The 27917-nt window shown below is 34.5% G+C and overlaps 2 protein-coding genes across 4 annotated transcripts; both read right to left on the bottom strand.

The window, feature by feature from the left end:
- Window positions 1–3404: 3404 nt before the first annotated feature.
- LOC120339184 (choline/ethanolamine transporter FLVCR1-like) lies at window positions 3405–7288 on the bottom strand. Of its 3 annotated transcripts, none has more exons than XM_039407267.2 (4): window positions 7144–7288; window positions 6248–6421; window positions 5319–5995; window positions 3405–4663 (listed from the first exon to the last, which is right to left on the bottom strand). In XM_039407267.2, the coding sequence occupies exons 2-4, from the start codon at window positions 6331–6333 to the stop codon at window positions 4245–4247; spliced, it is 1182 nt and encodes a 393-aa protein (XP_039263201.2). In that variant the 5' UTR covers window positions 6334–6421; window positions 7144–7288; the 3' UTR covers window positions 3405–4244. The 3 variants fall into 3 exon arrangements, with proteins under 3 accessions (XP_039263201.2, XP_039263200.2, XP_039263199.2); XM_039407266.2 differs by having other exon boundaries at window positions 6248–6665; window positions 7144–7279; XM_039407265.2 differs by lacking the exon at window positions 7144–7288 and having other exon boundaries at window positions 6248–7063.
- A 6294-nt stretch (window positions 7289–13582) lies between these two features.
- LOC120340204 (uncharacterized) lies at window positions 13583–15245 on the bottom strand. Its single transcript, XM_039408497.2, has 5 exons — window positions 15122–15245; window positions 14859–14994; window positions 14601–14670; window positions 14182–14242; window positions 13583–13864 (listed from the first exon to the last, which is right to left on the bottom strand). The coding sequence occupies exons 1-5, from the start codon at window positions 15168–15170 to the stop codon at window positions 13815–13817; spliced, it is 366 nt and encodes a 121-aa protein (XP_039264431.2). The 5' UTR covers window positions 15171–15245; the 3' UTR covers window positions 13583–13814.
- Window positions 15246–27917: the final 12672 nt, after the last annotated feature.

The following is a 27917-nucleotide window of genomic DNA, read 5'->3' as shown; positions in this document are numbered from 1 at the left end:
GTTATTCTGGTTGGACACGGGTGTGGACACTAAGATATTTTTACCTAATTGTTGTTGTTCTCATTTCGGACAATAGTGTTGGACTTTATTAAATATCTATTTTCTCTGAAAAAATGGACCAGTCGATTTTAACACTTCAGAACCTGAAAATGGGGAAAATCGTTTAAAATCTTTTACATCATCAATTGGGCCTGATCTCAATATTTCGCTCTAAATTTTGTTGTTTTTCGTAATACACGTTTCCAGTCCCCAATTCTTTAAACGCTTAGCTTAATTTTTGTTATATTAGTCACTTGAATTTTATGTCAATATATTTGTGTATTGTTTTCTTGTCAAACAGAATTTTTTTCGTCTCACATAAAAGCAATTTGTTTCATATACAGTAACAAACAATTTTTATATGACATGAGTTAAAATTGCTTTCAACATTAGATAATATCTTTCGTATTTTGTATTCCGATTTTTTTTAATATTTTTTTTCAGAAAATTCTTGTCCGTTTGGTTTGAGAAAAGTTTTAAGAAATCGTTTTTGTGTAAGAAAGTAATTAATCATAATTCTAATAAGTATAGTAATAAATTTTTTTCCGCTGTTTTGACGTATTTCAAACCCCATTTCCTGCCGCAAGTGTAAATTAAGCTGTTTTGAATACAGATTAAGTTGCGGATGTTTTCAACACTGTGGGTCACAAAAATCATTCTGCACTAAAAACATTATGGAGTGTTGAATACACCTGTCGTTTACCACCAACGCAATTTCAATGCATTAGACGTATGATGAATTGCTGAAAGCAATGAAAGCTTTCAGAAAATAGTGTTTTTATGTTATAAAGTCAATGGCCCACCTCTTATTAAAGGTTGTAGTTCACTCAAGATTACATTGTGTGTGTTCAATTCATTCACATGTATGCAACACGTATATTACCACACGTTTCAGGTATCTGATTTAGAGAATAGTTCAACATTAAACCTATTGAATAAAAATCCCAATAAAGTATAACCCAGAAATTACTCATGGCTTAAAATATACATATTCTGATGATAGAAATAGCTAAGTAATATTACTAAGAAATATTTTTTTGAAATCTGCATTGTATGTCATAACAAAATATAATCGTATATATAATTGTTCTTTTCTAATGATATAATGATATACTAAGTAATTGGTATCTACCAAAGTGATACACGTTCATCCTTCATCTCATTATTTTATGCATACAGACTGTTTACTACTGGAAACAAATAAAAATCAGAATGATGAATATAAACTTTAATTCTATGCATTCTCATCATAAAATCTCTCAACATGAATATGAAGCTAGCCATTGTATGTTAGCTAAGTACACTTGACAGATTTTTCTCATTGATCATCGTGGGGTCAGAAAGGTGGTTCGACCACCTGCTTTCACGCCAATTATTTTATCTCGTTCCCACAACCTTCCAAAGTATCAAATATGCAAAACAATCTGGACCAAGATAACAACTGTAAAAATGGTATTTCAATCAATAATTACCTGATAACTGATAGGAAATAAACGTGTGCCACATTGTTAACAATGGCATTCCAATATCAATGACTACTGCACATCCCCCTCAGCTTCATCATTATATTGAGAGTATATTGAATTACAATAAAAACAAAATATTTCCTCAATGGCTAATCATGATGACAATTATATTTGCATTAGACGATTATAAATCATCTAACTTTAAGAAGTTGAGGCAAAATGTTATGATTTTACTCTCAAAACATAATTAGAAATCATTTTTGTTAACTCAAGAACCAAACTTTTGACGTAACAATTTTTTCTTTCAAGGTTTCGTCAACTAAACGTATTTCGATCATCCTATATTTATTATTCGATCACGTAGATAGCTGTAGAACATTATTGAGAAAAAATAACTTTGATATATTATTGATATGTGAATGTACCCCGTACCGACCGCCGATATTGCAAAGTATTCGTAATATATCAAAAATATATATTCTCATTTCAGAAACATGCGCGTTTTTGTTAGCGGATTGCCTAATCTTTTAATTTAAACAAGGCACAATTTACTCAAACAGCGAAGATATAAATTTTGAAAACTTTCAAGCAAGCATCATATTTCATTACGTCATTCGTTATTGATGGAGCTGATGACTTAACCTAAAAGACAACCCAGAAGGTAATTCTAGATCGAATTAGAATGAATGAAAGACTTCCATTATTTGCATAGTATGTTTAGTTCCCAAATCGCTTATTACTCGCTCAGTCAGTGGAAATTTACTGATAATTGCCTCTCCCTGATTAGAATTATGAGTGACCGTTTGGTACTGCGTCCTACAAACTCAAACAAATTTATATCTGATTTGATATAACAATATTAAAAAAATAGAATTCGCGTAAGAGAGTCTATTTTAGTATTGTATCTCACAAATCAACCACGAAAAGCAATATAAGATCAATTTATCGAGCATTCGGCAATCAGCTTAATCTGACAAATAAATATTTGTAACATTAACTGTATAAAATGCAAAACGCCTTAGCAGTATTGAAATATTTTTTGGTCTTATATTGATATGTTTATTGGACACGTATTGTACATATATATAAATGAAAATATATTATTATAAAAACAAGAGCAACAAACAAATATGTAGACACGGAGGGCAAAACTAAATATTTTATCATCAATTCCCAGAATCATATGCGGTATCTTATCAGTAGTTGTATCGGAAGACGAACAACTCGGCTACACCACACGGACAACTCGACAAAACGGACAGATCTCAGACAGCTCGACTACCCAGGAAAACGGTAACGGTACAGGTACTGTCGTAGCTTTTCCACGTCCTGTGTGACGATAATCCATTCTTCGTGATTCAGTTTTAACGTGAATTGAAATACTAAATGATCCGAGTCATTTCTTTATTACCAGATCAGGTACTGCAGTCTACCGTTCCCCATAACAAATTCCAACTTTCGCTAAGCATGAGATCCACCGACATCGCAGCGCACAAGGTCCGCTGATATGCATTCGCGGACAACTACTGGGTCAATTGCTTTGAACTTTATAGTGATCAAAGATTGTATTTTGCGCTAGAAGTCTGTTACTTTTATATATTTAAAAAATTTCAGTGGGCCCAATAGGATTCGTTTTTTGTGCGCGATGACGTCATTCAAGAATTGCGTATCTTGTGGCGGTTCCACTTTCGCGTTAGTCGTGAAGACAGGTAATCTACTCTGGTAGATTGCATGCTCGTATTACTTCGTTTTGGTCTTCGTGCCCATATAGCTCAGCCTCGCTCTCTTGTTAATTTTTTGCGTATCATAATACACACTAGCTAACACAAATAATGGTTTATGTGAGTATGTTATATTGACAACATCTCTTGAAAGTTGGAAGCACACAAAATTCGGAGTTTGACGCACTTACGTTATGTTCATTGCAAATGTAATACCTACAGACAATGGTCAATGTACATAAATAGTAGAGATGCACTGGATTTATTCATTTAAGTAATTACTAATGACTCTGTCGGCCCACATATATTTCGACGCATATATAGGTATTAAAAATTATTTTGAGACAACAAATGATGTCAGATGATAAACATCTACATCAACATCTGAATAGACATATATAACAATTAACACACCACAAAACTTACATAAAATATTTTAAATAATAGAAGTTACACGTGAACACTTGACAGGGCGCTCATAGTTAGCATATATACCATCACAGTTTACATACATGCATGACGCTGAACCAAAATAGAAAACGAAAGGATTGATTATTTACTATCTCCATATGGCCACCTTGTGATGATGTTTTTTTGATTCTCAACGGTATCTTATCGAGAAGCGTATCCAGGATTTTAGGTGAATGAAATGGAGGACAGGCATAGCATACAATTTTATGTACTTATCTTTTAAAGAGATCAAATTCGATAAGACGCCGTTGCAATATTATAAACATTGACATCTTAACCGAGTCTTATTAGTCAATGAACGAGTCCACGACTAGAACACTATTCGGGTTTTGAGCCAATGTATTAAAGACCGTTCCCTTTGCATTTAACAAACTTTGAGTTTATTGATTAAATTTATTCATCAAACAAGAAAAATATTCAACTTCTACCCTTGGCTATAATTTTAAATAAAAAGAAGAGGGCACCTAAGAAAAGACATCCACAAAGATTTAATGTTTTTTGCTAAACGATACATGTCATCAATATGTATTTTTCTATGAAAATGTTATCACTTTTCAACAGGAGATTCATCAGTAACATTTTGATTATCATCCACATCTAAGTATCGTACTCCATTATCTGCCTTCTGACGTTTGTACTCTGGTGATACCAAGCAAACAGCCGTTGTTGATATCAGCAGGAACCCTGAAACGGCGACTGTCGCAATAGGGACACCAGCGTTCATCATAACCATTCTCACAATGGTTGTGAAAATAAAAACAGCTGAATTTGAAAAAGAAGTGTATAGAGACATCAGAAGTAATTTGTTTGATGGGTATGTTGTTTCGACAAGTAATTCGATTGATGCTGGTAGAAAACCTCCTCCGCAGAAGTTCATTATTGAGTACAATATATAGAGACTTGGAAGATTTCGATGAGAATGAGCAAAAAACAATCCAATGCAAGATGTCGTCATGATCAATTGCCCTGAAATATTAGATAATAAATAATTTCACACTGACTAAATTCAAACAAGAGTACAGCCTGTACAATCTACACAAAAATCTGTTGTCTGATCATTCACTAGAGTTTACTATCTCAGAAAGTCACGTTCCGGTAAGACCTTCGCTGAGCACGAAATTTGTCGACAAGACTGTGGGCTTGCCTGCGGAGTGGCGCACGAAATAGCGAAACTTGGGAACAATATCAGGCTCCATGAGACCCAGATGGAAGTTGAAAAAGTAGCAATGATCATCTAACGGATTTTGCCCTTTCAATATAATGGTTGATCGAGATATACCATATACGTATGTAATAATCAAGTACATCCATAAACGCCACAAACTAATTTTCAAGGTTGGTCCAAATGTGGGCTTTTTTCTATTTTATGTTCATGAATACTGTGCAGAATTCAGTATTGATCCTGCTATATTCTTGTACAAATCGTATATATATATATAGAGAAATTCAAATAGTGTAATTTTTTGTAATATGGTTTCTATAACTGGGTGATCTCCAATAGCGTTCGCAAATTAGCATAATGTTTATGTACCACGTGTACATTAGTCGTCATAGTCAAATAAAGAGCGTATGAAAAGCATCGAATGTTATCGATAGAAAATGATTTACAGATCTTACAAACCTGTTATTATTGTAAGCTTGAATGCCTTAAATTTATCCAATAGTTTTCCTGTTACGATGACTCCAATAATTTGTCCAAAAGTTGCTATGAGAACAATTTTCCCTGGCACCGTGTTTTTTAAATCAGGAAATGTCATTAAAACACAAGATGGCAGTAAAAACACTGAATAAGCCAACTGAGATTTTTGAAACGACGATGCCAAAGTCATCAAGATGAATGATCTTTGACGTGTAATGTTCCACATTTCCGATATACGACTAGTGTTCACTTTATGTTTTTTATTGAAATTTTTTGTCAACATTTCTTCTTGAGCTCGACTCGGTGGTGATGGAGGTTGATTTTTGCAATAAATAATGGTAAGTACTAAGCAAATCAACGAAGATGCAATGAACGTTCCAAAGGTTGAACAGAAAAGCGTAGATACTTCACCAGCCTGATCCCAATTAGTGTCGTTTCCACTGGTAACATTATTCAAATGCAGTTTTGGAATTGCATGAGGATAAATAAGAGAGGAAGCGACACTTCCCAAAGTAAGTGTTACGACGGGAAGAGAAAATGCCATTGCTGTTTCACTTGAAGGAAACCAATTGGCAGCTAACAATACTTGCGTTGTAAACATAGTTCCAAATGTACTAGACGTGATGACTCTCCCCAAAGCAGCAACGTAGAACAAGTCTCTGTAAATTGTAGATATATATAATGTTTATTAACGGTGCGGACACTAAAATGCAATTCAAAACGTGGCCTCTGATCTAAAGAAAACTATGGCAAAAATACCAATGAAACTCAAGTATTATTTTTGACAAAAGATCAAAATAAATTTCGGTTAATAACCACAGTAACACGAGTCAACATTTGCAACACCCAGTAGGACCATTATTTATACTGATGAAACATTCAGCTTGTGAATTTGTCAATTGAATACTCACCTTGAAATAAATCCAATTGCACAAATGAACGAACCACTCAGAAGAGCTAAAATTAAACCCAGCATAAGAGAACGTAGAGAAAGCATGTCACTGAAGTAAGCAGACACTAATCCAACTGGAAATCCAAGTGCAGATCCTATGATCGCCAACAAATCCGTGTAATAAGGTGTCACTCTATAGAAATGTGCGACAATGCCGTTTAGAAGAATAAACCCACTCGAAGAATATATTTGAGAAAATGATACCACACAAAGAATGGAAAGAAGTATCCATCGTTGAGGATATGCTGCGTACTCCATATTCCAAAAGTCTTTTTGTTCTGACATCTCCAGACGGATAGAATGAATATGCGAGACATAGTATGCTAGTTTGTTTTGCAAACGACATTATACGTGCCCCAATCGACGAATTGCTTTTCCTTTGAAAGTGTATTGCCGTCATGTTTTTTGCTTGACTTACAGAATTGCAAATCGATATAATGAAGTGAAGCAGGGCTTATACAGCGATACATTGTCAAGTGAAATACACGGCATGACATGTAAAATTAAATTTTGTCAATTGGTATGCTCATATAACAATAATTCGCACAAAATATATACGCTACGGCTACGCCAATGCAGTAAATATTCTGTTGGAAGAATCGTACGTTATGGTTGTCATTTTTAGATTATGTTTTCCACTTGCCACACGTGCGGATTTTGTTATCATGTTAATCGACTGTTGAATGTACAAAATGTTTTCTTTATCCAATTCAGTTTTTATAAGTTCCCACAAAAATAGCTTTACTTACAAAGGTCTATTGTTAAATTGTTTTCATCATACGACTATAGCTTATAGAAATCAGAGGGGAACGCGAGGGAAATTGGAACCTAATTTTAATATATCAAAATTCCTACCACAGCCATAAAAAACATTCCAGTGAAAGGCAATCTTCAAAATCATTGTAGGCACAGGAATAAACAGTCCCGTAAATGAAAAAGTAAAAACATTTACCCCAAGACAGTTCTAAGGTTAAAGAGGTAAATCATTACAGCCAAAGCTTTGAGCACCCTGTAGTGTAGTGGGAAGCCGATACCACAAGCTTTCTCGAATAGAACATATGATAAGATAAAATTTAGCCAATGTCAGAGTTTCTTCATTCAAAGTTTTTTGCGAGAAATCGTGAGTCTTGGGATTTTATATACGTTTTGATATCACAGAGTCAAAAGTACGAAGGAGAGTTAAATCATAATTTGCTCGTATCGGAGGTGTAATTAAACATTTTATTGCTATATTGGTTCATAGCGACAACTAGCGATGACGATGAATTATAATAAAACCGCTATATTGACGAAAAAGTATGGGAAGTCTGTCATTGAAATGACAATAAAGAACCCTATTTCCGCTTTTTTAAAGTATAAAAGATAGACAAAAGAGAAGGCACCAACGTAAGCATAGGCAGCGGAAATGAACCTCGGTTCAATGTATGGAGGATATATACCACGTTTAATATATTGCAGTAAATCAGTCCCGTTGCACTTTAACTTGAGAGAATGTGGATAGTGTCCGTTGTATATATAAAAGTTTTTAAAGGTCCGTTTAATTTCTACAAAACTATTTTATTAATAGCCCGGAATCTATATAAACGAAAACGTATCGAACGCGCCACTCTCAGCCCCTTTATCCACAAAGAAGACACACGCATATGTCAGCTTTTTTATACACTTGGCAAAGAACAGCGGTTTTTCTAAATGAATAAAACACAATTGATTAACTTAAGTCACAAAGCATATATCGCTCACACACACACAACCATACAGAAGTTATAAAATACATACGGGTAGTTAAAAAAAAATAAATGAAAATTACTTGCCACACCATGTTAATAAATTTATAACGTTTGCCACTGCCGAATTGATAGATTTTATAAATGGGAGTGAACAGTAGTGATGAACTTTTATGAAAAATATATTGCCAAGCTGATTATAGTTGGAGTCAATTGCCAAAAATGCCCAACCAAAGTTGCCAGAATTGGGTGCATGAAGAGGTGGGCTAGACCAGTGATTCCCAAAGTGGGCGATATCGCCCCCCGGTGGGCGAAAACGATACAGAAGGGGGCGAAAAAGTCGAAGGGGGCGATAGGGGGGCGATTTCGCGAAATCTGTTTTTGCCCGGCGCATCGTGCACTTGGTTACTGTACTCTGCGTGGTTTCGTACGTTTAAATCACGTGGGCGATGTCACACGTAAAAGGATTGCTAGACTCGTCTTTGCAGTAAGGTACGGTAGTTTGCGTATCCCAGTGATCGGGAAATCTGTAGTAATCTGGCCCGGGACGCTACACTGAATGGACTTGTCCCCGACCTTTGATCCCGGAAAATTTCCCCGTACTATACCATTCTAAAATTTTCAGTGCTTATTTTAAGCGTGGTTTCGCGAGTTGTTGCCTATAAAATGAAGTATTTGTTACAAACTATAATTCTGATTAATGCCATTCAACGATATGTTTTTTGAAAGTACCGGTAAATAATTTCAGCCTAGCCTATCACAGCTATTTCTGCACTAATAATTGGTCACTGTAATTAAACTGAAACTCCCAGGAGAACAAGGTGATCATTGACTTATTTTATTTAAATTTCCGAAAAACAACTAAAAACTAACGAATATAATTCTAAATCGCGAAAATGAGGTAATGTTCAGTGTTCACGACCACGCCTGAAAGTCTGTCTGAGTGAGGAATGTGTCTGAGTGGATGCAAAAGGGGGCATTGTTACGTTTATTTTTGCATCTTGCTGATTGGCCAATGTCACGAAGTAAACATGAACGATATACCAGGGGAAACATCCAAACGGCGGTACTCCTGAAGTATGCGCCTCAAGATATCGCATAACCTGAACCCTAACCTGGTACACAATCTAAGTTCAGGTTGTGCGCCATCTTGGTGCGCATACTTCAGGAGGTCCACAGAAATTATCGTGAGACACGTTTAGACTAAATTTTATTATATCCTAAAAATTATATTGAACAGCGACTCGTTTAACGAGCCTACAATTTAATTATAATTAGACAAATGGAAACACGCAGAAAAGTTGATGCTGAGTGCAGTGGTTCAATAGCGCAGTAAATATTCGAATATATATATTACAATGCAATAAGAAAAGAAAATTCATATTCTATTCGAGAGATTCATCACCGCTTAATTTTTGGAAGAAAGTATCTTTTTTAAATAAAATCTTTATCAAAATTTCACAAACCATGCGAAAATATTCACTCCGATGTTTGGAAGTACATATTTGTGCGAACAATTATTTTCGAAAATGAACATTACGAAGAACTAGGATTAGTGATGCCCATTTAGAATATGTTCCAATCTTGGCGTCGTAAAGCTATCAAGCGTGATGCAGCAACAAGACAGTGTCACATTGAATGTCATTGTAATAATTTTTTATTAAGACGACTGAGTTGAGTTCACGAATTGTCGCAGTTTTCGCACGATGTTCCACTTTTAACTTTAAAAAAATACAGCAACCCTAAATTTTGTCCCGCGAGCGAGGTAAAATTTTCCGACCCCTGGGCCATCCGAGTCCATGAATCCAAAACAATGGGCTAATTAATTCTATGGACTGGTGATCGGACTGGAGAACGTGGTAGGATGAGGAATCGGGGATGAATTTCACCGAAGACCGTTATATATATATCATGTATTTTGGTGAAGGTGATCAGGCTGTAGGGATGAATGAGATGTACGAAAATCATTATTATAAGTTTTGGAAAATTAATTTTGTTTTAATTATTTTAATGTGAAATGGGGTGAATTTAGGGAATTAAATGCAAGAATACACGGCGGTTTTTGAGGAGGTAGAACCCTGAATTCTTTCATTTCCGACCTCTGATATGGCGAAAGAGGGGTTTTCAGCCGTACAGCTATTGCTATTAAAACCAAATCGCTTTTCCATCAGTAAACGGGGTAATTTTAGATATAATAAAAACTCGCTGAAGAACACCAAGCACATCCATCTCATTAAAAAACATCATAAACTATGATTTGTCTCCTCGTTTGGTCTGTAATATATTCGTTTCAGACTTTCAATTTTTTTGCAGTGCCGGGGGGCGATGAAGTTGTATAAATTACTATAGGGGGGCGATGGTACAAAAAGTTTGGGAACCACTGGGCTAGACCACTTCATTCCCCAAACTAGAGCCTATTATTGCAAAATTATAGTCCAGATTGTAATAAGTATTTAAAGGTACAAGTAACAGTATAAGTAATTATAATTAATTAAAATCGGACAACGGGGAATAGGAATATGTTGGTTACCAAGGTTATGGGTAAGGTTTTTTTCAATCTTAGATATTGACTTCTGCAAGGACAAAGGAATTAGGATTGGTATTTCACAGGATCATTTCTTCATTTACTTAATGTAACACAACTGTTGTCAATTCAAATTTATCATAGATAACACATCAGACTGCCAATTTTGATGATGTATACACCCTTCATATTCAATAAGCTAGCCATTGAATTGGTCATCACAAACGACCTGAAAAACAGAAGATAAATCTGCGAGTAGAATATTCAAGGGTTACATATTAGGAAATAACACTCACTAGTCACTACCCTACACTTTTGCTGAGAAGAAATTATTTTGAGTAAATATTGATCATTAGTTATTTATCTAATGATCAATATTTACACTGCATACAGAGGCAAAATGTACGATGAAATTGTAAACAACGTACGTTTACAACGTAACATACCCCCACCCGAATATATGACCCAGGGAACATATTCTAACAAATTAAACGTTGTAAATGAAACATTAATTCGATCCACTATTTTTGGTCTTCTAGAAATTGACACGGTTTAGTAATGGGTCGTCTGACAACATTTGTGCCGGTTTTCATATCGTCGACTTTGAAGTTATCACGCCCTTTCGTCCATTTTGATCTTTGTGTTGTTGTTGGCAGGTACTCTTTTATCCATCGACGCCAGAATTCAACAGCTAGATATTGTACTGGCGCCATCGCTGTCGAACGTAGCAATCACGCTTCGTGAATACACCAGGTGATACATTTGGTGACGATCCAACAAGCCTGTATAATATTCCAAAGCCATATTCTTAAGCTATAGTCTGACAGTGTATTCAGATATTAATGCAGTAACAGAGTGATGGTTTAACATCACCCTTTCTTCCAGTCTCTTGTTCCAAGTATCAGTATATAGACCTGTAGACGGATATATGTAGTCTTGGTCTGCGATCGTCACGAAGCGTTTTTTGATATTTTTCCCTTATTTTATTTCAGTAATTAGATACCAACATTTCAAAGTCGGAAGGCCTATTTCTGTAAAGAGGGCATGTCGTATTTCTATTCCCAGATTCCTGCATTTGTCAGTTTACTGCAGTACCCTGGTACCAAAAAAATGGAGACTTATTGGAAATACGAATCAAGTTCAGGCTGTGTTAAGTATCCAAAGACATAACCCTGTAACATGGATGTACTGACGTACGCTGGTCTAACCAACCTTGTACTGGTATAACTGCAGAACTGTATACAGGTATAGCTGTATAGCTGAATAGAATAATTTGCTACGGTAGATCTTGACTAGAATCACATTGAACAATACATTAATATTCAGCACTAAACAACACATCACCAACACTGACATTACTGAATCCAAGCTGCATTACCACACAGAGATACTGCTAACTCGGAAATAACAAGAGCAACTTAGATATAACTGGCGTGGACTGACGTACATAATATCGCCTTATCAAAGTCCAAAGGTCTGGAATTCGTCAATCGAACGGAACAATTAGGGAGTAAAGCAACAAAAAAACGGCGCGTTATAATTTACTCGTTTGAAATATACCGTCTGATTGGCTGCTCTCCCTTACCAGTGTGCGCGCGCAACATCGACTAACGCCACGCCTCCAATCACGGTAATTATTATCGACATTTTTCTGTGAATCGGGTTGTCGACACCATTTTTTAAATTTTTACCCTTAAAATGAAGGTAAAATTGACCGAACATTTCTTAGAGTGTAAGAAATTGCAGTATGTGGGGTTTACCTCTTCTATTACGTAACAATAGATCCCTACGTAACGGAAAGTAAACAATATAGAACGGTAAAATGAATTTGATTCATATATACATCATTTGCAATAATGAGAAACAATAAAACATTCGGAATAAATGAAATCGCCTTCGGGACCGATAGCTTAGCGATTAAAGCCGTCATTGTTATGCAATCATCCGCAAATCGGGCCTTACGATCAGAATGTGCATTGTTATGCAAACGCGTTGATTCGGGGGAAAAAAATAAAAAATAATTCCCCGAAAATATACCATGGCTGAAATTTAAAAATGATTTTTATATAAGCGCCTCCCTTTTAAAAAAAGGCTTTTTTTTTACCTATCTCCGTGGAAGTTCGTCGTTTCAATTTTGCTGGGTCGTCGCAAAAGTACGTGATGGTGTTATAATAAAATATTTCAATTCTGAAAATTCGGTTTTTTGTAGATAAAGATTATTTTTCCTTGGTTCAAAAAGCGTTGCGCACTCCCATCCCTTTTGCAATTTCGTATTTATAAATATAAAGCAGGCTTTTCTACCATGGCCCATTAAATGTGATTTTACTGACTTTCCTTAGGTTTTGTTTGTTCGTTTATATGAAACTCATTGCATAAAAGGTCTTTTATTGAAAGGTATCAATGCGTATTTTCACGGAAAGTAGTAACTTGAGCATATTTTTCAGGGCGTCACAATACAATGAAGTTTGAGAACCACTGATTCGATAGCAAGAAATTTTTTGCAAGTTTTAAATGGCGGGTATTCAGCAGGTATTTTAAATGAAAACGTGCTATTGAATAAGTAAATGGAAATCAGTATTCATATTTTGTATATTAAAAAATCTCGTTATTCCCTACATCCCCCCAAAATAAGTTCAATCGTTATTTTGGAAAGAAAATTGAAGACACTGTCTTATTTTCGGGGAAACACGGTGTGGTGATGTATTCATTCGGAATCGCAAAATTTTTGTTGTAGGCTATTTTTATTAATTGTTTTTCGAATAAAGAGTCTGAAAAAGTGCAATAGATATATAAAATTGGTGTTCTCTTTGCGGCTCCTAAAATTCGTTTCGCGGCCCCTAGTTTGGGAAACCCTGGACTATACATTGCTTGTAAATCGATACAGCACCCTACAGGCCTACAGTGTCAATTGCTAGCTATTCCAGCATTAGCTATATGTAATACAGTCCTGACATATTCAAAAACGCAATTATTACTCTTTGCTACGGTGAACTTTACCTATTTCAAATTAAAACTCGACTATTTTTATTGATTGATAACACACATATTTCCAGATTACTTCCATTTATTTGAAAGACAAAGAGTTAGACAAAACAGCTAAAATCAAAACCGACGATTTATATTTGTTATTAACTATCTATATTATTCTATACTATATATTTGTTAACGTATCTAAAGTATTTAAATGATTAAACAAGATGGGTTTGGCAAATTAATATTATTAATATTTTCAAAAAAAGTTTCTTTAGTCTTTTGTCTTTACTCCATTTTGTCACTCTCTATTCAAAATCTTCCATGTTCGCTGCTTTTGCGAAGGCGAGGAATTCGTCTGAAACGGTATTATAGTTTAATGATACTTTCTAAAAAGTTATGTTGAATATTATACTAGATTGACTGATGAATAAGTAGAAAAATAATACAACCAAAATTTATAAAAAATAGAGAAAATGTCCATCACATAAAGGCAGGGTGGTCAGTTAATTGTCTTATTTATATATAAATCTTCAAAAGTTTGAAATCGTTAGAATATTTGTAGATATTTTTTAAATTTCTGTCAAGATAAATATTGTCTAGAGAAGGAATGCTTTAAAATTGGCTATTTTCTATGTTTGTTTTATTTTTCTGTGATTTAATCTAAAAACATACCGTCGTCCATTTCTCTGATCATTTGAATTGCATCAAACATTTGACTGACTTCAGCATCGTCCTGGAAAAATATGAATGCATTGTTTAATTGCGAATGTAACTAATATGATATAGTTTTACAGTTGAAAACTTCTAATTGTAAAAATAAATGCATGGATTATCAATCGTCCGAGTATTTAAAAAATCAACGACACTAAATAATATTTTAATTAATTTCAAATACTTGAATGTATCAAAACAATTTGACGCAGATGTGAAATCTCGATTTTTTTTACAAATAAATTTTTCAACTCTTTATCGCTATTGCTGAATAGACAAATATTTGAAGAATCTGGTATCTGTGTAGTTTTTTCGCATTTTTGTGTAGGTTTTTACTTCGTTGTCGTACACAAATATTCAAGAAATAAATTAAATCTCACCATTTCTCTAATTGCACGAACATCACCGAACGCGAGTTTTGCTGCGTGTGTCAATATTACTCTACCAGTTCTAAAAGCAGAAAGTGAATAAATAATAGATAGACGGTGGATAACTTAAATCTCGAGATTTGGTAAAGCATGAAAGATGTCAATTACAATTTGAAAATCGTGATACTGACTTTTGGAAATTTCTGAAAGCAAAAATACTCAATACGTTATTACATAAATGCGTATTGAATGTGTGAATAAATTACTTACGGACTTCTCGCTGCTTTGATCATGGTTGAACCTGCTTTTTTCATGGCCTTTGTAAAGCTTCCCCATCCTCCTGAGACATCAGCAACAAATAATGCTACCAAAGCTAGAATGATTGCGGTTTTCATGATTTTGTTTTCTGAAATTAAATGATATTAAATTAAATATGTATTGTCGTTTCAAATAATTAAACACGAAAAAAGCAAGGATTGTTTGGCACATGGAAGTTATTCCATTCAAAAAATACAAATTTCCCAAAATCTCACCTGAATCTTCTTCGTCTTTGAGAGGTGAAGTGAAGCTAAATATTTGCATTGTCCCTTTTATAGAATTCCGTATTCTAGTTCGGGAACTTCGTCATTAAAAATCTATCTGGATTTTTCTTTAATCGCTTCATCAAATTTTAACACAGGAAGGAATTATGGAAGGATAATGTGATGCGTAATGATACGCGAATAAAGAAACTTTGTACCTAATGTTTTCCATACGGTTATGGTGAGATACTTCGTGTTCCGTTTTGTGAAATCTGAGACTCTGTAGTTTCATAAACATGAAATTTTATGTTTGTTTTTGACTCGTTTTGATTGTGGGGTTGCTTGTGCTTCATATTTTTGTTGCATTGTGTACAATGAGATGAATCTCGAATACTTGGGAGATATATAATTGTATGTAACTTTTTTCTTGTATTTCTTGTATTAAAAAACACGTTTTCATCACACATTTTCAGGAGAGAGTCTTATGTCAGAATTACCTTGAAAAAATATGGCTTTATTAAAAAAAATTGAGAAATTTATCTCGATAATTGGCGGAAAGGAAAAAAACAAGATGGCGGCGATGCGAAATTTCGTTCTGAACCGATTCGAATAATTTACTATTCGATTCAAATAGTCGATTCAAAATGCCCAGCCCTACTAGTTGTGATTTAATTAGGCTTAGCAAACAGCCAAATCGTGTTCTAAAATTTACTCAAAGACCTTGGATGAATATTATAGCTCACGTAAATCCAACTTATTTCTCCAACATAGTTAAGTAAACATATATTGACATATTTAACAGTTATTCGAATACAACATTTTTGACCGGGAATATCTTCGGGGGACAAATTTCACTATTTCTTTGACACGTCATTGTACATAAAGATCGTTTTAATTGTGTTGTTGTTTTTCTTCTCTTTCGTCATGATAAAATCGCTTTCCTTTTCGAATACTGGACCAGCTTTGAAATTTTCAGTGGTTGAGGTTTAATTTTTTTTGCCAAAAGGCTATTACTTTTATTTATTCCTGAATTGTCTATGAATCTTGTGAGAGCTAATATTTCATCAAAAATTTCGCTTTATCACTTGTTAATATGGGAATACGGATTTAATCCGCCAATCGTGACGGCGTTCCGAAAATCCTTGCTACTCGAAACTCGGAAGTTTTTTAAGGTTACCGGTACCGGAAATGCTAAAGATAAGGTGAACTACTGCAGTACTGCTTCGCTTGGTGTCAATATATTTGTAGACTGTAGTATTTTCTGTTACGTGTCCATATATTGAAGCATAGCTCTCTTGTTAGCATGTGCTATTATTAATATTTTTATTTTAGTTCTATTGTACTAGAGTACAGGTTATACACATGTAGAGCAAATGCTCCGTTGGATATTAATACCTTATACGAACAGTTTTTATTTGTAGGAAGGAATTAAGAGCATAAAAACACGTCAAGGGAGAAATGTCAAAAAAGTTTGGGAACCATTGTTCTAACAGAAATGGCTGTCTGCTGTATATGAGTCATAACGTCTGAATACGCTTGCGCAGATTTGCAAAAACAGAATCTCAGCAACGGAGAGCACTTTACTTATTCACCAAATGTGTTTACAAAAATAGATAACAACTTTCACCACATGAGTTGCAACTGCTGTTAAGAACTTCCAATTTATTTGTCAGCAATTATATTATTACCAATATATTAATTTCATTCGGAATCTTTGCTCAAAACGTCCAATACCAATCTGCACTGTATTAACATTTTTACTCAATCAAAATATAATATTCAATTTATTTTATTATATTTAAAATCTTCATCAATGTGTCTTGTTTAATTTACAGTTTGTTATTAACATGACCAACACATTATTAAAAATCCACAAACAACGTTCAGTGCAATTGTGTTTGTAAAATTTTCAACTTCTAATTATGTAAGTGATAAATGGACATCATGCTTGCGTTCATGAAAAAAATAACTGAATCTTGTTTATGAAATTTCTCTGTTGTGGATGTTTAGAGAAACATTGAGTCATAATCTTAGGGAAGTGATTGAGTACCAAGCTGTATTGTCTTCGACTAATTACAGGTAATTGCTCATTAAATTGCTAGTACGGTGATAACAAAGTTTCTTCCGGTTTTAATATAATAAAAGAACTTATATGTGATACCATATAGAAGCAGTTTCCCAACTTTTTGTTCGTGCAGCGCCGAATTATCACGGATAAAAGTTTTGGTGCCTTTACACGAAATAATTGGCTGCCTTTAATTAAATTTGGCAAAATTGTGATGGTTAATGTGTATCTTATGCCTATTAAAGTTTATAAACATGTATGCCTAATGAATGAACGCGATGCCAACTCTTCTTCCACATCTCTGCCTGATTTTCCTTTGATATACTGTATTGAAAAATCACTCATGTTCGCTACTTTTATGACCTAATTTTCAAACTACATAACTATATTGTAATTTTAAAACAATGCATGTTTCAAACGTTGAATATTTGCTGGCCGAATAGTCTCAACAAAAGTTATTGGACGTCGCACAGACTTTTTGATGAGCGCATAGTATTGTGATAGATTTGAATCTCTGGTTTCTGGGGCTGGGCATTTCGAATCGAATATTCAAATAAAATCGGATAGTAAATTATTCGAATCGGTTCAGACGAGAATTTTGAATCGCCGTCATTTTTTTTCAGTCCGACAAAGATCTAGGTGAATTCTACAATTTGGTTTCCTGAAGCCATATATTTAGAAGGCAATTTGGACATGTGACATTGTACATTTAGTTATCGCTGTAACATGTTTATCATTGTGTTTGAACGCTCAGCGAGCAAACTCATTGATGGATTGACGTTTTCAGTAAGTCATGTGTCAAAACTCAGAAGAAACCATTACAGTATAAGAGTCACATTTTATTGTAGTAATTCTATACTCGATTCGAAAAAAATAGTCGATTCGACTCTCATCAGGCATTCGAAAATGCCCCACCCTACTAGTTTCTCGGTGAACAAAACAACATGTATGCCGAGTGTGATGGTCTGTTCTCAATGCGTGACGTAATATAAAATTTCCCAATGCAAAATCGATTCTAAATAGTCATAATAAAAATACTATCAAATAAATTTTGTAGATACCTAAACGTTTTTCAATTTCTCGACTGATTGACTGGAAACTAATGTCAGTCATTGAGGTCAAGCGAAATGATTTGAAATTTGACACCTATTTGCTTGAAATTCTCGTAGGTTGCAGAAAAAGTCGTCACGGGATGCAGTTTGCCCATTGTAACGTTATCCAAAAGTATATAAACTCCACACAGCTCGCGAGCTTTCTGAAATGACGCCTAGAAAATCCGCATGATCGCGCTATATTTTTTTTATATATTGAATCAATTTTGGAAGAAAGAAAATGCCAAGTGTCGCTATTGGTTAGATTTCTTTACCTGTCCATCAACATTCGCCGACCTCAAATCGACATATATTGAAATAAACATATATTAAAATATTTAAGGATAAAGCAACATTACAACATTTTTCGATCGGGAATGTCTTCGGGGAATAAACTTCAATATTTATTAGCATGTGATATTATTCTATCGGAGTGCAGGTTACACCTATCTAGAGCAAATGCTCAGTTGAAGATTGAATAACTAATACAAATTGTTTTTATTTATAGCAGAGAAGAAATTAGGAGTTTAAAAATACGTCAAGCGAGAAATGCCAGAAAAGGTTGGAAACCATTGTTCCAACAGAAATGTTTGTCTGCGTTCATTGCCAATCTGCACTGTAGTAACATTTTTATTTGATCAAAATATTATATTCAATTTATTTTATTATAACTAAAATCTTCATCAATGTGTCTTTTTCAATTTACAGTTTGTTATTGAAATGACGAACACATTATTAAAAATCCACAAACAACGTTCAGTGCAATTGTGTTTGTAAAATTTTCAACTTCTAATTATGTAAGTGATAAATGGACATCATGCTTGCGTTTATGAAAAAAAAAACTGAATCTTGTTTATGAAATTTCTCTGTTGTGGATGTTTAGAGAAACATTGAGTCATAATCTTAGGGAAGTGATTGAGTACTAAGCTGTATTGTCTTCGACTAATTACAGGTAATTGCTCATTAAATTGCTAGTACGGTGATAACAAAGTTTCTTCCGGTTTTAATATAATAAAAGAACTTATATGTAATACCATATGGAAGCAGTTTCTTAACTTTTTGTTTGTGCAGCGCCGAATTATCAGGGATTGAATTCACTGTTTCATATACACAGCAGTTAAAATAATAAGAAACAATAAAATGTAAAACGAGAATTTCGGTCAGAGACCAAAGACTTATCGATCGAAAGTTAGCGGATCCCTCAAAACAGAAACTGCGGTTTCGATTCGAAAAATTTTGCAAACCCGAAATGGCTTGTTTCGATTAAGGATTTTAGGTTTCGATTTTCAGCCAATATCAAAAACGTAGGAAACAATAGCCAACTCCCCACGTCGTCGTCGAAATAATACTCGGGGAAATTCTTTTATGAAGAATTCTGCAAATCCGAACCGGATTGTTTCGATTAAGTTTCCAGCCAATAGCCTATTTACCAATCCTATATTTTGTGTCAAATACAACGGCGCTAACCCAGGTTTCGACTGCTATTCAAACACAGCCTAGCCACTAGCCCAAATCAATTATTATTATAATCAGGCAGTATACCGAAGATTTTTACGTACAAAGAATGTAGTACTTCAGAATAGTAATACTTTCATTTATTGTAACTCGGCGCAACGGCGATTCACGTTGAAAATTATTGAATATGGCGAGACAACTTTTTATACTCGTATCGTCCATGGACTGAAAATTTTGTGCAACAGAAAAATCATCATCGTTGAAAAATTCGGCGTTCGGCGTAGGTTCAAAAGTGCTGTCACCGTAGATAGCTCAGCGAACAAACCGATTGATGGATTGACGTTTTCAGTAAATCATATGTCAAAACTCAGAAAAAACCATTACAGTATAAGAGTCACATTTGATTGTAGTAATTCTATACTCGATTCGAAAAAAATAGTCGATTCGACTCTCATCAGGCATTCGAAAATGCCCCACCCTACTAGTTTCTCGGTGAACAAAACAACATGTATGCCGAGTGTGATGGTCTGTTCTCAATGCGTGACGTAATATAAAATTTCACAATGCAAAATCGATTCTAAATAGTCATAATAAAAATACTATCAAATAAATTTTTGTAGATACCTAAACGTTTTTCAATTTCTCGACTGATTGATTGGAAACTAATGTCAGTCATCGAGGTCAAGCGAAATGATTTGAAATTTGACACTTATTTGCTTGAAATTCTCGTAAGTTGCAGAAAAAAGTCGTCACGGGATGCAGTTTGCCCATTGTAACGTTATCCAAAAGTATATAAACTCCACACAGCTCGCGAGCTTTCTGAAATGACGCCTAGAAAATCGGCATGATCGCGCTATATTTTTTTTATATATTGAATCAATTTTGGAGGATAGAAAATGCCAAGTGTCGCTATTGGTTAGATTTCTTTACCTGTCCATCAACATTCTCCGACCTCAAATCGAAATATATTGAAATAAACATATATTAAAATATTTAACGATAAAGCTGACTATTCTAATACAACATTTTTCGATCGGGAATGTCTTCGGGGAATAAACTTCACTATTTATTAGCATGTGGTATTATTCTATCGGAGTGCAGGTTACACCTATCTAGAGCAAATGCTCAGTTGAAGAATGAATAACTAATACAAATTGTTTTTATGTATAGCAGAGAAGAAATTAGGAGTTTAAAAATACGTCAAGCGAGAAATGCCAGAAAAGGTTGGAAACCATTGTTCCAACAGAAATGTTTGTCTGCGTTCATTACCAATCTGCACTGTAGTAACATTTTTATTTGATCAAAATAATATATTCAATTTATTTTATTATAACTAAAATCTTCATCAATGTGTCTTTTTCAATTTACAGTTTGGTATTAAAATGACGAACACATTATTAAAAATCCACAAACAACGTTCAGTGCAATTGTGTTTGTAAAATTTTCAACTTCTAATTATGTAAGTGATAAATGGACATCATGCTTGCGTTTATGAAAAAAATAACTGAATCTTGTTTATGAAATTTCTCTGTTGTGGATGTTTAGAGAAACATTGAGTCATGATCTTAGGGAAGTGATTGAGTACTAAGCTGTATTGTCTTCGACTAATTACAGGTAATTGCAAATTAAATTGCTAGTACGGTGATAACAAAGTTCCTTCCGGTTTTAATATAATAAAAGAACTTATATGTAATACCATATGGAAGCAGTTTCTTAACTTTTTGTTCGTGCAGCGCCGAATTATCAGGGATTGAATTCACTGTTTCATATACACAGCAGTTAAAATAATAAGAAACAATAAAATGAAAAACGAGAATTTCGGTCAGAGACCAAAGACTTATCGATCGAAAGTTAGCGGATCCCTCGAAACAGAAACTGCGGTTTCGATTCGAAAAATTTTGCAAACCCGAAATGGCTTGTTTCGATTAAGGATTTTAGGTTTCGATTTTCAGCCAATATCAAAAACGTAGGAAACAATAGCCAACTCCCCACGTCGTCGTCGAAATAATACTCGGGGAAATACTTTTATGAAGATTTCTGCAAATCCGAACCGGATTGTTTCAATTAAGTTTCCAGCCAATAGCCTATTTACCAATCCTATATTTTGTGTCAAATACAACGGCGCTAACCCAGGTTTCGACTGCTATTCAAACACAGCCTAGCCACTAGCCCAAATCAATTATTATTATAATCAGGCAGTATACCGAAGATTTTTACGTACAAAGAATGTAGTATTTCAGAATAGTAATACTTTCATTTATTGTAACTCGGCGCAACGGCGATTCACGTTGAAAATTATTGAATATGGCGAGACAACTTTTTATACTCGTATCGTCCATGGACTGAAAATTTTGTGCAACAGAAAAATCATCATCGCTGAAAAATTCGGCGTTTGGCGTAGGTTCAAAAGTGCTGTCACCGTAGATAGCTCAGCGAACAAACTGATTGATGGATTGGCGTTTTCAGTAAGTCATATGTCAAAACTCAGAAGAAACCATTACAGTATAAGAGTCACATTTGATTGTAGTAATTCTATACTCGATTCGAAAAAAATAGTCGATTCGACTCTCATCAGGCATTCGAAAATGCCCCACCCTACTAGTTTCTCGGTGAACAAAACAACATGTATGCCGAGTGTGATGGTCTGTTCTCAATGCGTGACGTAATATAAAATTTTACAATGCAAAATCGATTCTAAATAGTCATAATAAAAATATCATCACGTAAAAATATTTGTAGATACCTAAACGTTTTTCAATTTCTCGACTGATTGATTGGAAACTAATGTCAGTCATCGAGGTCAAGCGAAATGATTTGAAATTTGACACTTATTTGCTTGAAATTCTCGTAAGTTGCAGAAAAAAGTCGTCACGGGATGCAGTTTGCCCATTGTAACGTTATCCAAAAGTATATAAACTCCACACAGCTCGCGAGCTTTCTGAAATGACGCCTAGAAAATCGGCATGATCGCGCTATATTTTTTTTATATATTGAATCAATTTTGGAGGATAGAAAATGCCAAGTGTCGCTATTGGTTAGATTTCTTTACCTGTCCATCAACATTCGCCGACCTTAAATCGACATATATTGAAATAAACATATATTGAAATATTTAACGATAAAGCTGACTATTCTAATACAACCTATTTCGATCAGGAATGTCTTCGGGGAATAAACTTCACTATTTATTAGCATGTGGTATTATTCTATCGGAGTGCAGGTTACACCTATTTAGAGCAAATGCTCAGTTGAAGATTGAATAACTAATACAAATTGTTTTTATTTATAGCAGAGAAGAAATTAGGAGTTTAAAAATACGTCAAGCGAGAAATGCCAGAAAAGGTTGGAAACCATTGTTCCAACAGAAATGTTTGTCTGCGTTCATTGCCAATCTGCACTGTAGTAACATTTTTATTTGATCAAAATATTATATTCAATTTATTTTATTACAACTAAAATCTTCATCAATGTGTCTTTTTCAATTTACAGTTTGTTATTAAAATGACGAACACATTATTAAAAATCCACAAACAACGTTCAGTGCAATTGTGTTTGTAAAATTTTCAACTTCTAATTATGTAAGTGATAAATGGACATCATGCTTGCGTTTATGAAAAAAAAAACTGAATCTTGTTTATGAAATTTCTCTGTTGTGGATGTTTGGAGAAACATTGAGTCATAATCTTAGGGAAGTGACTGAGTACTAAGCTGTATTGTCTTCGACTAATTACAGGTAATTGCTCATTAAATTGCTAGTACGGTGATAACAAAGTTTCTTCCGGTTTTAATATAATAAAAGAACTTATATGTAATACCATATGGAAGCAGTTTCTTAACTTTTTGTTCGTGCAGCGCCGAATTATCAGGGATTGAATTCACTGTTTCATATACACAGCAGTTAAAATAATAAGAAACAATAAAATGTAAAACGAGAATTTCGGTCAGAGACCAAAGACCTATCGATCGAAAGTTAGCGGATCCCTCAAAACAGAAACTGCGGTTTCGATTCGAAAAATTTTGCAAACCCGAAATGGCTTGTTTCGATTAAGGATTTTAGGTTTCGATTTTCAGCCAATATCAAAAACGTAGGAAACAATAGCCAACTCCCCACGTCGTCGTCGAAATAATACTCGGGGAAATTCTTTTATGAAGAATTCTGCAAATCCGAACCGGATTGTTTCGATTAAGTTTCCAGCCAATAGCCTATTTACCAATCCTATATTTTGTGTCAAATACAACGGCGCTAACCCAGGTTTCGACTGCTATTCAAACACAGCCTATCCACTAGCCCAAATCAATTATTATTATAATCAGGCAGTATACCGAAGATTTTTACGTACAAAGAATGTAGTACTTCAGAATAGTAATACTTTCATTTATTGTAACTCGACGCAACGGCGATTCACGTTGAAAATTATTGAATATGGCGAGACAACTTTTTATACTCGTATCGTCCATGGACTGAAAATTTTGTGCAACAGAAAAATCATCATCGCTGAAAAATTCGGCGTTCGGCGTAGGTTCAAAAGTGCTGTCACCGTAGATAGCTCAGCGAACAAACCGATTGATGGATTGACGTTTTCAGTAAATCATATGTCAAAACTCAGAAGAAACCATTACAGTATAAGAGTCACATTTGATTGTAGTAATTCTATACTCGATTCGAAAAAAATAGTCGATTCGACTCTCATCAGGCATTCGAAAATGCCCCACCCTACTAGTTTCTCGGTGAACAAAACAACATGTATGCCGAGTGTGCTGGTCTGTTCTCAATGCGTGACGTAATATAAAATTTTACAATGCAAAATCGATTCTAAACAGTCATAATAAAAATATCATCAAAAAAAAATATTTGTAGATACCTAAACGTTTTTCAATTCTTCGACTGATTGACTGGAAACTAATGTCAGTCATTGAGGTCAAGCGAAATGATTTGAAATTTGACACTTATTTGCTTGAAATTCTCGTAAGTTGCAGAAAAAAGTCGTCACGGGATGCAGTTTGCCCATTGTAACGTTATCCAAAAGTATATAAACTCCACACAGCTCGCGAGCTTTCTGAAATGACGCCTAGAAAATCCGGATGATCGCGCTATATTTTTTTTATATATTGAATCAATTTTGGAGGATAGAAAATGCCAAGTGTCGCTATTGGTTAGATTTCTTTACCTGTCCATCAACATTCGCCGACCTTAAATCGACATATATTGAAATAAACATATATTGAAATATTTAACGATAAAGCTGACTATTCTAATACAACCTATTTCGATCAGGAATGTCTTCGGGGAATAAACTTCACTATTTATTAGCATGTGGTATTATTCTATCGGAGTGCAGGTTACACCTATTTAGAGCAAATGCTCAGTTAAAGATTGAATAACTAATACAAACTGTTTTTATTTATAGCAGAAAAGGAATTAAGAGCTTAAAAATACGTCAAGCGAGAAATGCCAAAAAAGGTTGGAAACCACTGTTCGAACAGAAATGTTTGCCTGCGTTCATTACCAATCTGCACTGTAGTAACATTTTTATTTGATCAAAATATTATATTCAATTTATTTTATTATAACTAAAATCTTCATCAATGTGTCTTTTTCAATTTACAGTTTGTAATTAAAATGACCAACACATTATTGAAAATCCACAAACAACGTTCAGTGCAGTTGTGTTTGTAAGATTTTTAACTTCTAATTATGTAAGTGATAAATGGACATCATGCTTGCGTTTATGAAAAAATAACTGAATCTTGTTTATGAAATTTCTCTGTTGTGGATGTTTAGAGAAACATTGAGTCATAATCTTAGGGAAGTGATTGAGTACCAAGCTGTATTGTCTTCGACTAATTACAGGTAATTGCTCATTAAATTGCTAGCACGGTGATAACAAAGTTTCTTCCGGTTTTAATATAATAAAAGAACTTATATGTAATACCATATGGAAGCAGTTTCTCAACTTTTTGTTCGTGCAGCGCCGAATTATCAGGGATTGAATTCACTGTTTCATATACACTGCAGTTAAAATAATAAGAAACAATGAAATGTAAAACGAAAATATCGGTAAGAGACCAAAGACTTATCGATCGAAAGTTAGCGGATTCCCCAAAACAGAAACTGGGGTTTCGATTCGAAAAATTTTGCAAACCCGAACTGGCTTGTTTCGATTAGAGATTTTAGGTTTCGATTTTCAGCCAATATCAAAAACGTAGGAAACAATAGCCAACTCCCCACGTCGTCGTCGAAATAATACTCGAGGAAATACTTTTATGAAGAATTCTGCAAATCCGAACCGGATTGTTTCGATTAGTTTCCAGCCAATAGCCTATTTACCAATCCTATATTTTGTGTCAAATGCAACGGCGCTAACCCGGGTTGCGACGGCTATTCAAACACAGCCTAGCGATATTTTGGTGAGGAATTCTGTAACCTCGAACCTGATAAGGGATATGGACATTGCCTAAAAATATCTTAAACCAAGATCGCAAAAATTTAAATCAATTATTATTATAATCAGGCAGTATACCGAGGATTTTTACGTACAAAGAATGTAGTATTTCAGAATAGTAATACTTTCATTTATTGTAACTCGGCGCAACGGCGATTCACGTTGAAAATTATTGAGTATGGCGAGACAACTTTTTATACTCGTATCGTCCATGGACTGAATATTTTGCGCAACAGAAAAATCATCATCGCTGAAAAATTCGGCGTTCGGCGTAGGTTCAGAAGTGCTGTCACCGTAGATAAGATAACTTTAGATAAATTTTTATCACGCGACCAACTAACTCCCTGCGTGACGACCTCGCTCCAACACGAATTGAAATAATGACTCATCGTTACAGTAGAAGAACGCAAGGGCAATGAACTGTTATATTGATGACCATACATTTGAACCCACGTACATTTGAACCCATGCGTATATCCGCGGGTTCAATCTATATGCGGGTGCTAAAACCCATGGTTAGGGTTAGTATGGGTTCAAATATCCGTAAAACAAACAAAAAAAATACATAAGTGCAATAGTATGCAGGTGCAATTGCCATGGGTTCAAATGTGAGGTGGAGTCTGAATAAATCCAAGTTATGAATATTTAAGTGTGTCGGCTTTTAATGACACGGCACAATAGTTCAGGGTTCTTTGTTTCTCACTTTACCAACGATTACTGATGGACCTGAGGAAATTATGGATTATAGTTATCTCAATCTGATGCTGTTGAATACGAAGTTGCGAACCAGTGAGAGAAGTGAGAAGGAACACGAACGTTTAGATAAATGGAATATTTGATGAATCGTTTCTATGTTGAAATATTTACTAATGCTAATAACGTACTGACAAATCACCTAAAAGATTTCCCGCTTATAGAATATTTTTATTTAAAAATTCGACTTGCCCGACAATTTCTTTTCACAATTGTACATTTGCAGCAAAATCAAAATTACAACTCAATGTTACTTTTGCAAATTTTGAACAAGTTTCGAAATCACGATGAAGGGAACTTATGCCAAAGCATACGTTTTATTTCGTTGTTTATTTATTTTTTGTTTCAAGTTCAGCGGGTGCAAAAGTTCCATTATAAATACAATATTATATCAGAATTGGGATCAACAAAAAATACTTTGTTGACGTAAATCAATGTTGTGTCTTCTCATATATATAAGCAGACCTTTTTGTGATTGTATCAAAAGAGAAGAATGCTCTGATTTAATTATTTGCATATGTATTTAGGAACCAATCTATCACACTTGCAATCCCCGTCGTTAATTGACACACAATCACACCTGCTTTGTCTCACTTTGATCAACTTTGTTCTGTAACCGCGACCGCAACATAGATGCTCACAACTTCCTGGTCCAGTGCCGGTTACGGTGCATTCTCTAGAACGTGTCCCGACAATGCCAGCTTCTAGATTTTTATTACACTAATCAGGAGATGCTGAGAGATACACAAGTTGGGAATCATCAAGTGATCTTTCTAGCTCCCCTTGCAGAATTTCACGACGCGACACTCGAATTTGAATCGCTTCATCGTAGGCCTGTCGTAATTCGTCAGCAACCACGCGAAAATCTCTATTTTACATCCAACATTTATTTTATTGCTTTTGCCATAATACCTGCACATTCGTTTTGACGTCTTCACCACCGTCTGTACAGAAAGTTTTGTTCATCACATTCATATTTAATAGGTTCAAACAATGAAAAA

The sequence above is a fragment of the Styela clava genome, chromosome 9 (genome assembly GCF_964204865.1).
Source record: "Styela clava chromosome 9, kaStyClav1.hap1.2, whole genome shotgun sequence".
Lineage (NCBI taxonomy): Eukaryota > Metazoa > Chordata > Ascidiacea > Stolidobranchia > Styelidae > Styela > Styela clava.
Note: the sequence above shows the minus strand (reverse complement) of the source record. Positions and strands in the feature narration are given on the sequence as shown.

Coding starts and splice junctions, on each gene's coding strand:
- LOC120340204 (XM_039408497.2), bottom strand. CDS start 15,170: ATGCAAATATTTAGCTTCACTTCACCTCTCAAAGACGAAGAAGATTCA. Junction 14,671..14,858: donor ATCAAAGCAGCGAGAAGTCC/GTAAGTAATTTA, acceptor TTCTGCTTTTAG/AACTGGTAGAGTAATATTGA. Junction 14,243..14,600: donor TTCGTGCAATTAGAGAAATG/GTGAGATTTAAT, acceptor ATATTTTTCCAG/GACGATGCTGAAGTCAGTCA.
- LOC120339184 (XM_039407266.2), bottom strand. CDS start 6,573: ATGTCAGAACAAAAAGACTTTTGGAATATGGAGTACGCAGCATATCCT. Junction 5,996..6,247: donor GCAATTGGATTTATTTCAAG/GTGAGTATTCAA, acceptor TACAATTTACAG/AGACTTGTTCTACGTTGCTG. Junction 4,664..5,318: donor CAAGCTTACAATAATAACAG/GTTTGTAAGATC, acceptor CTAATATTTCAG/GGCAATTGATCATGACGACA.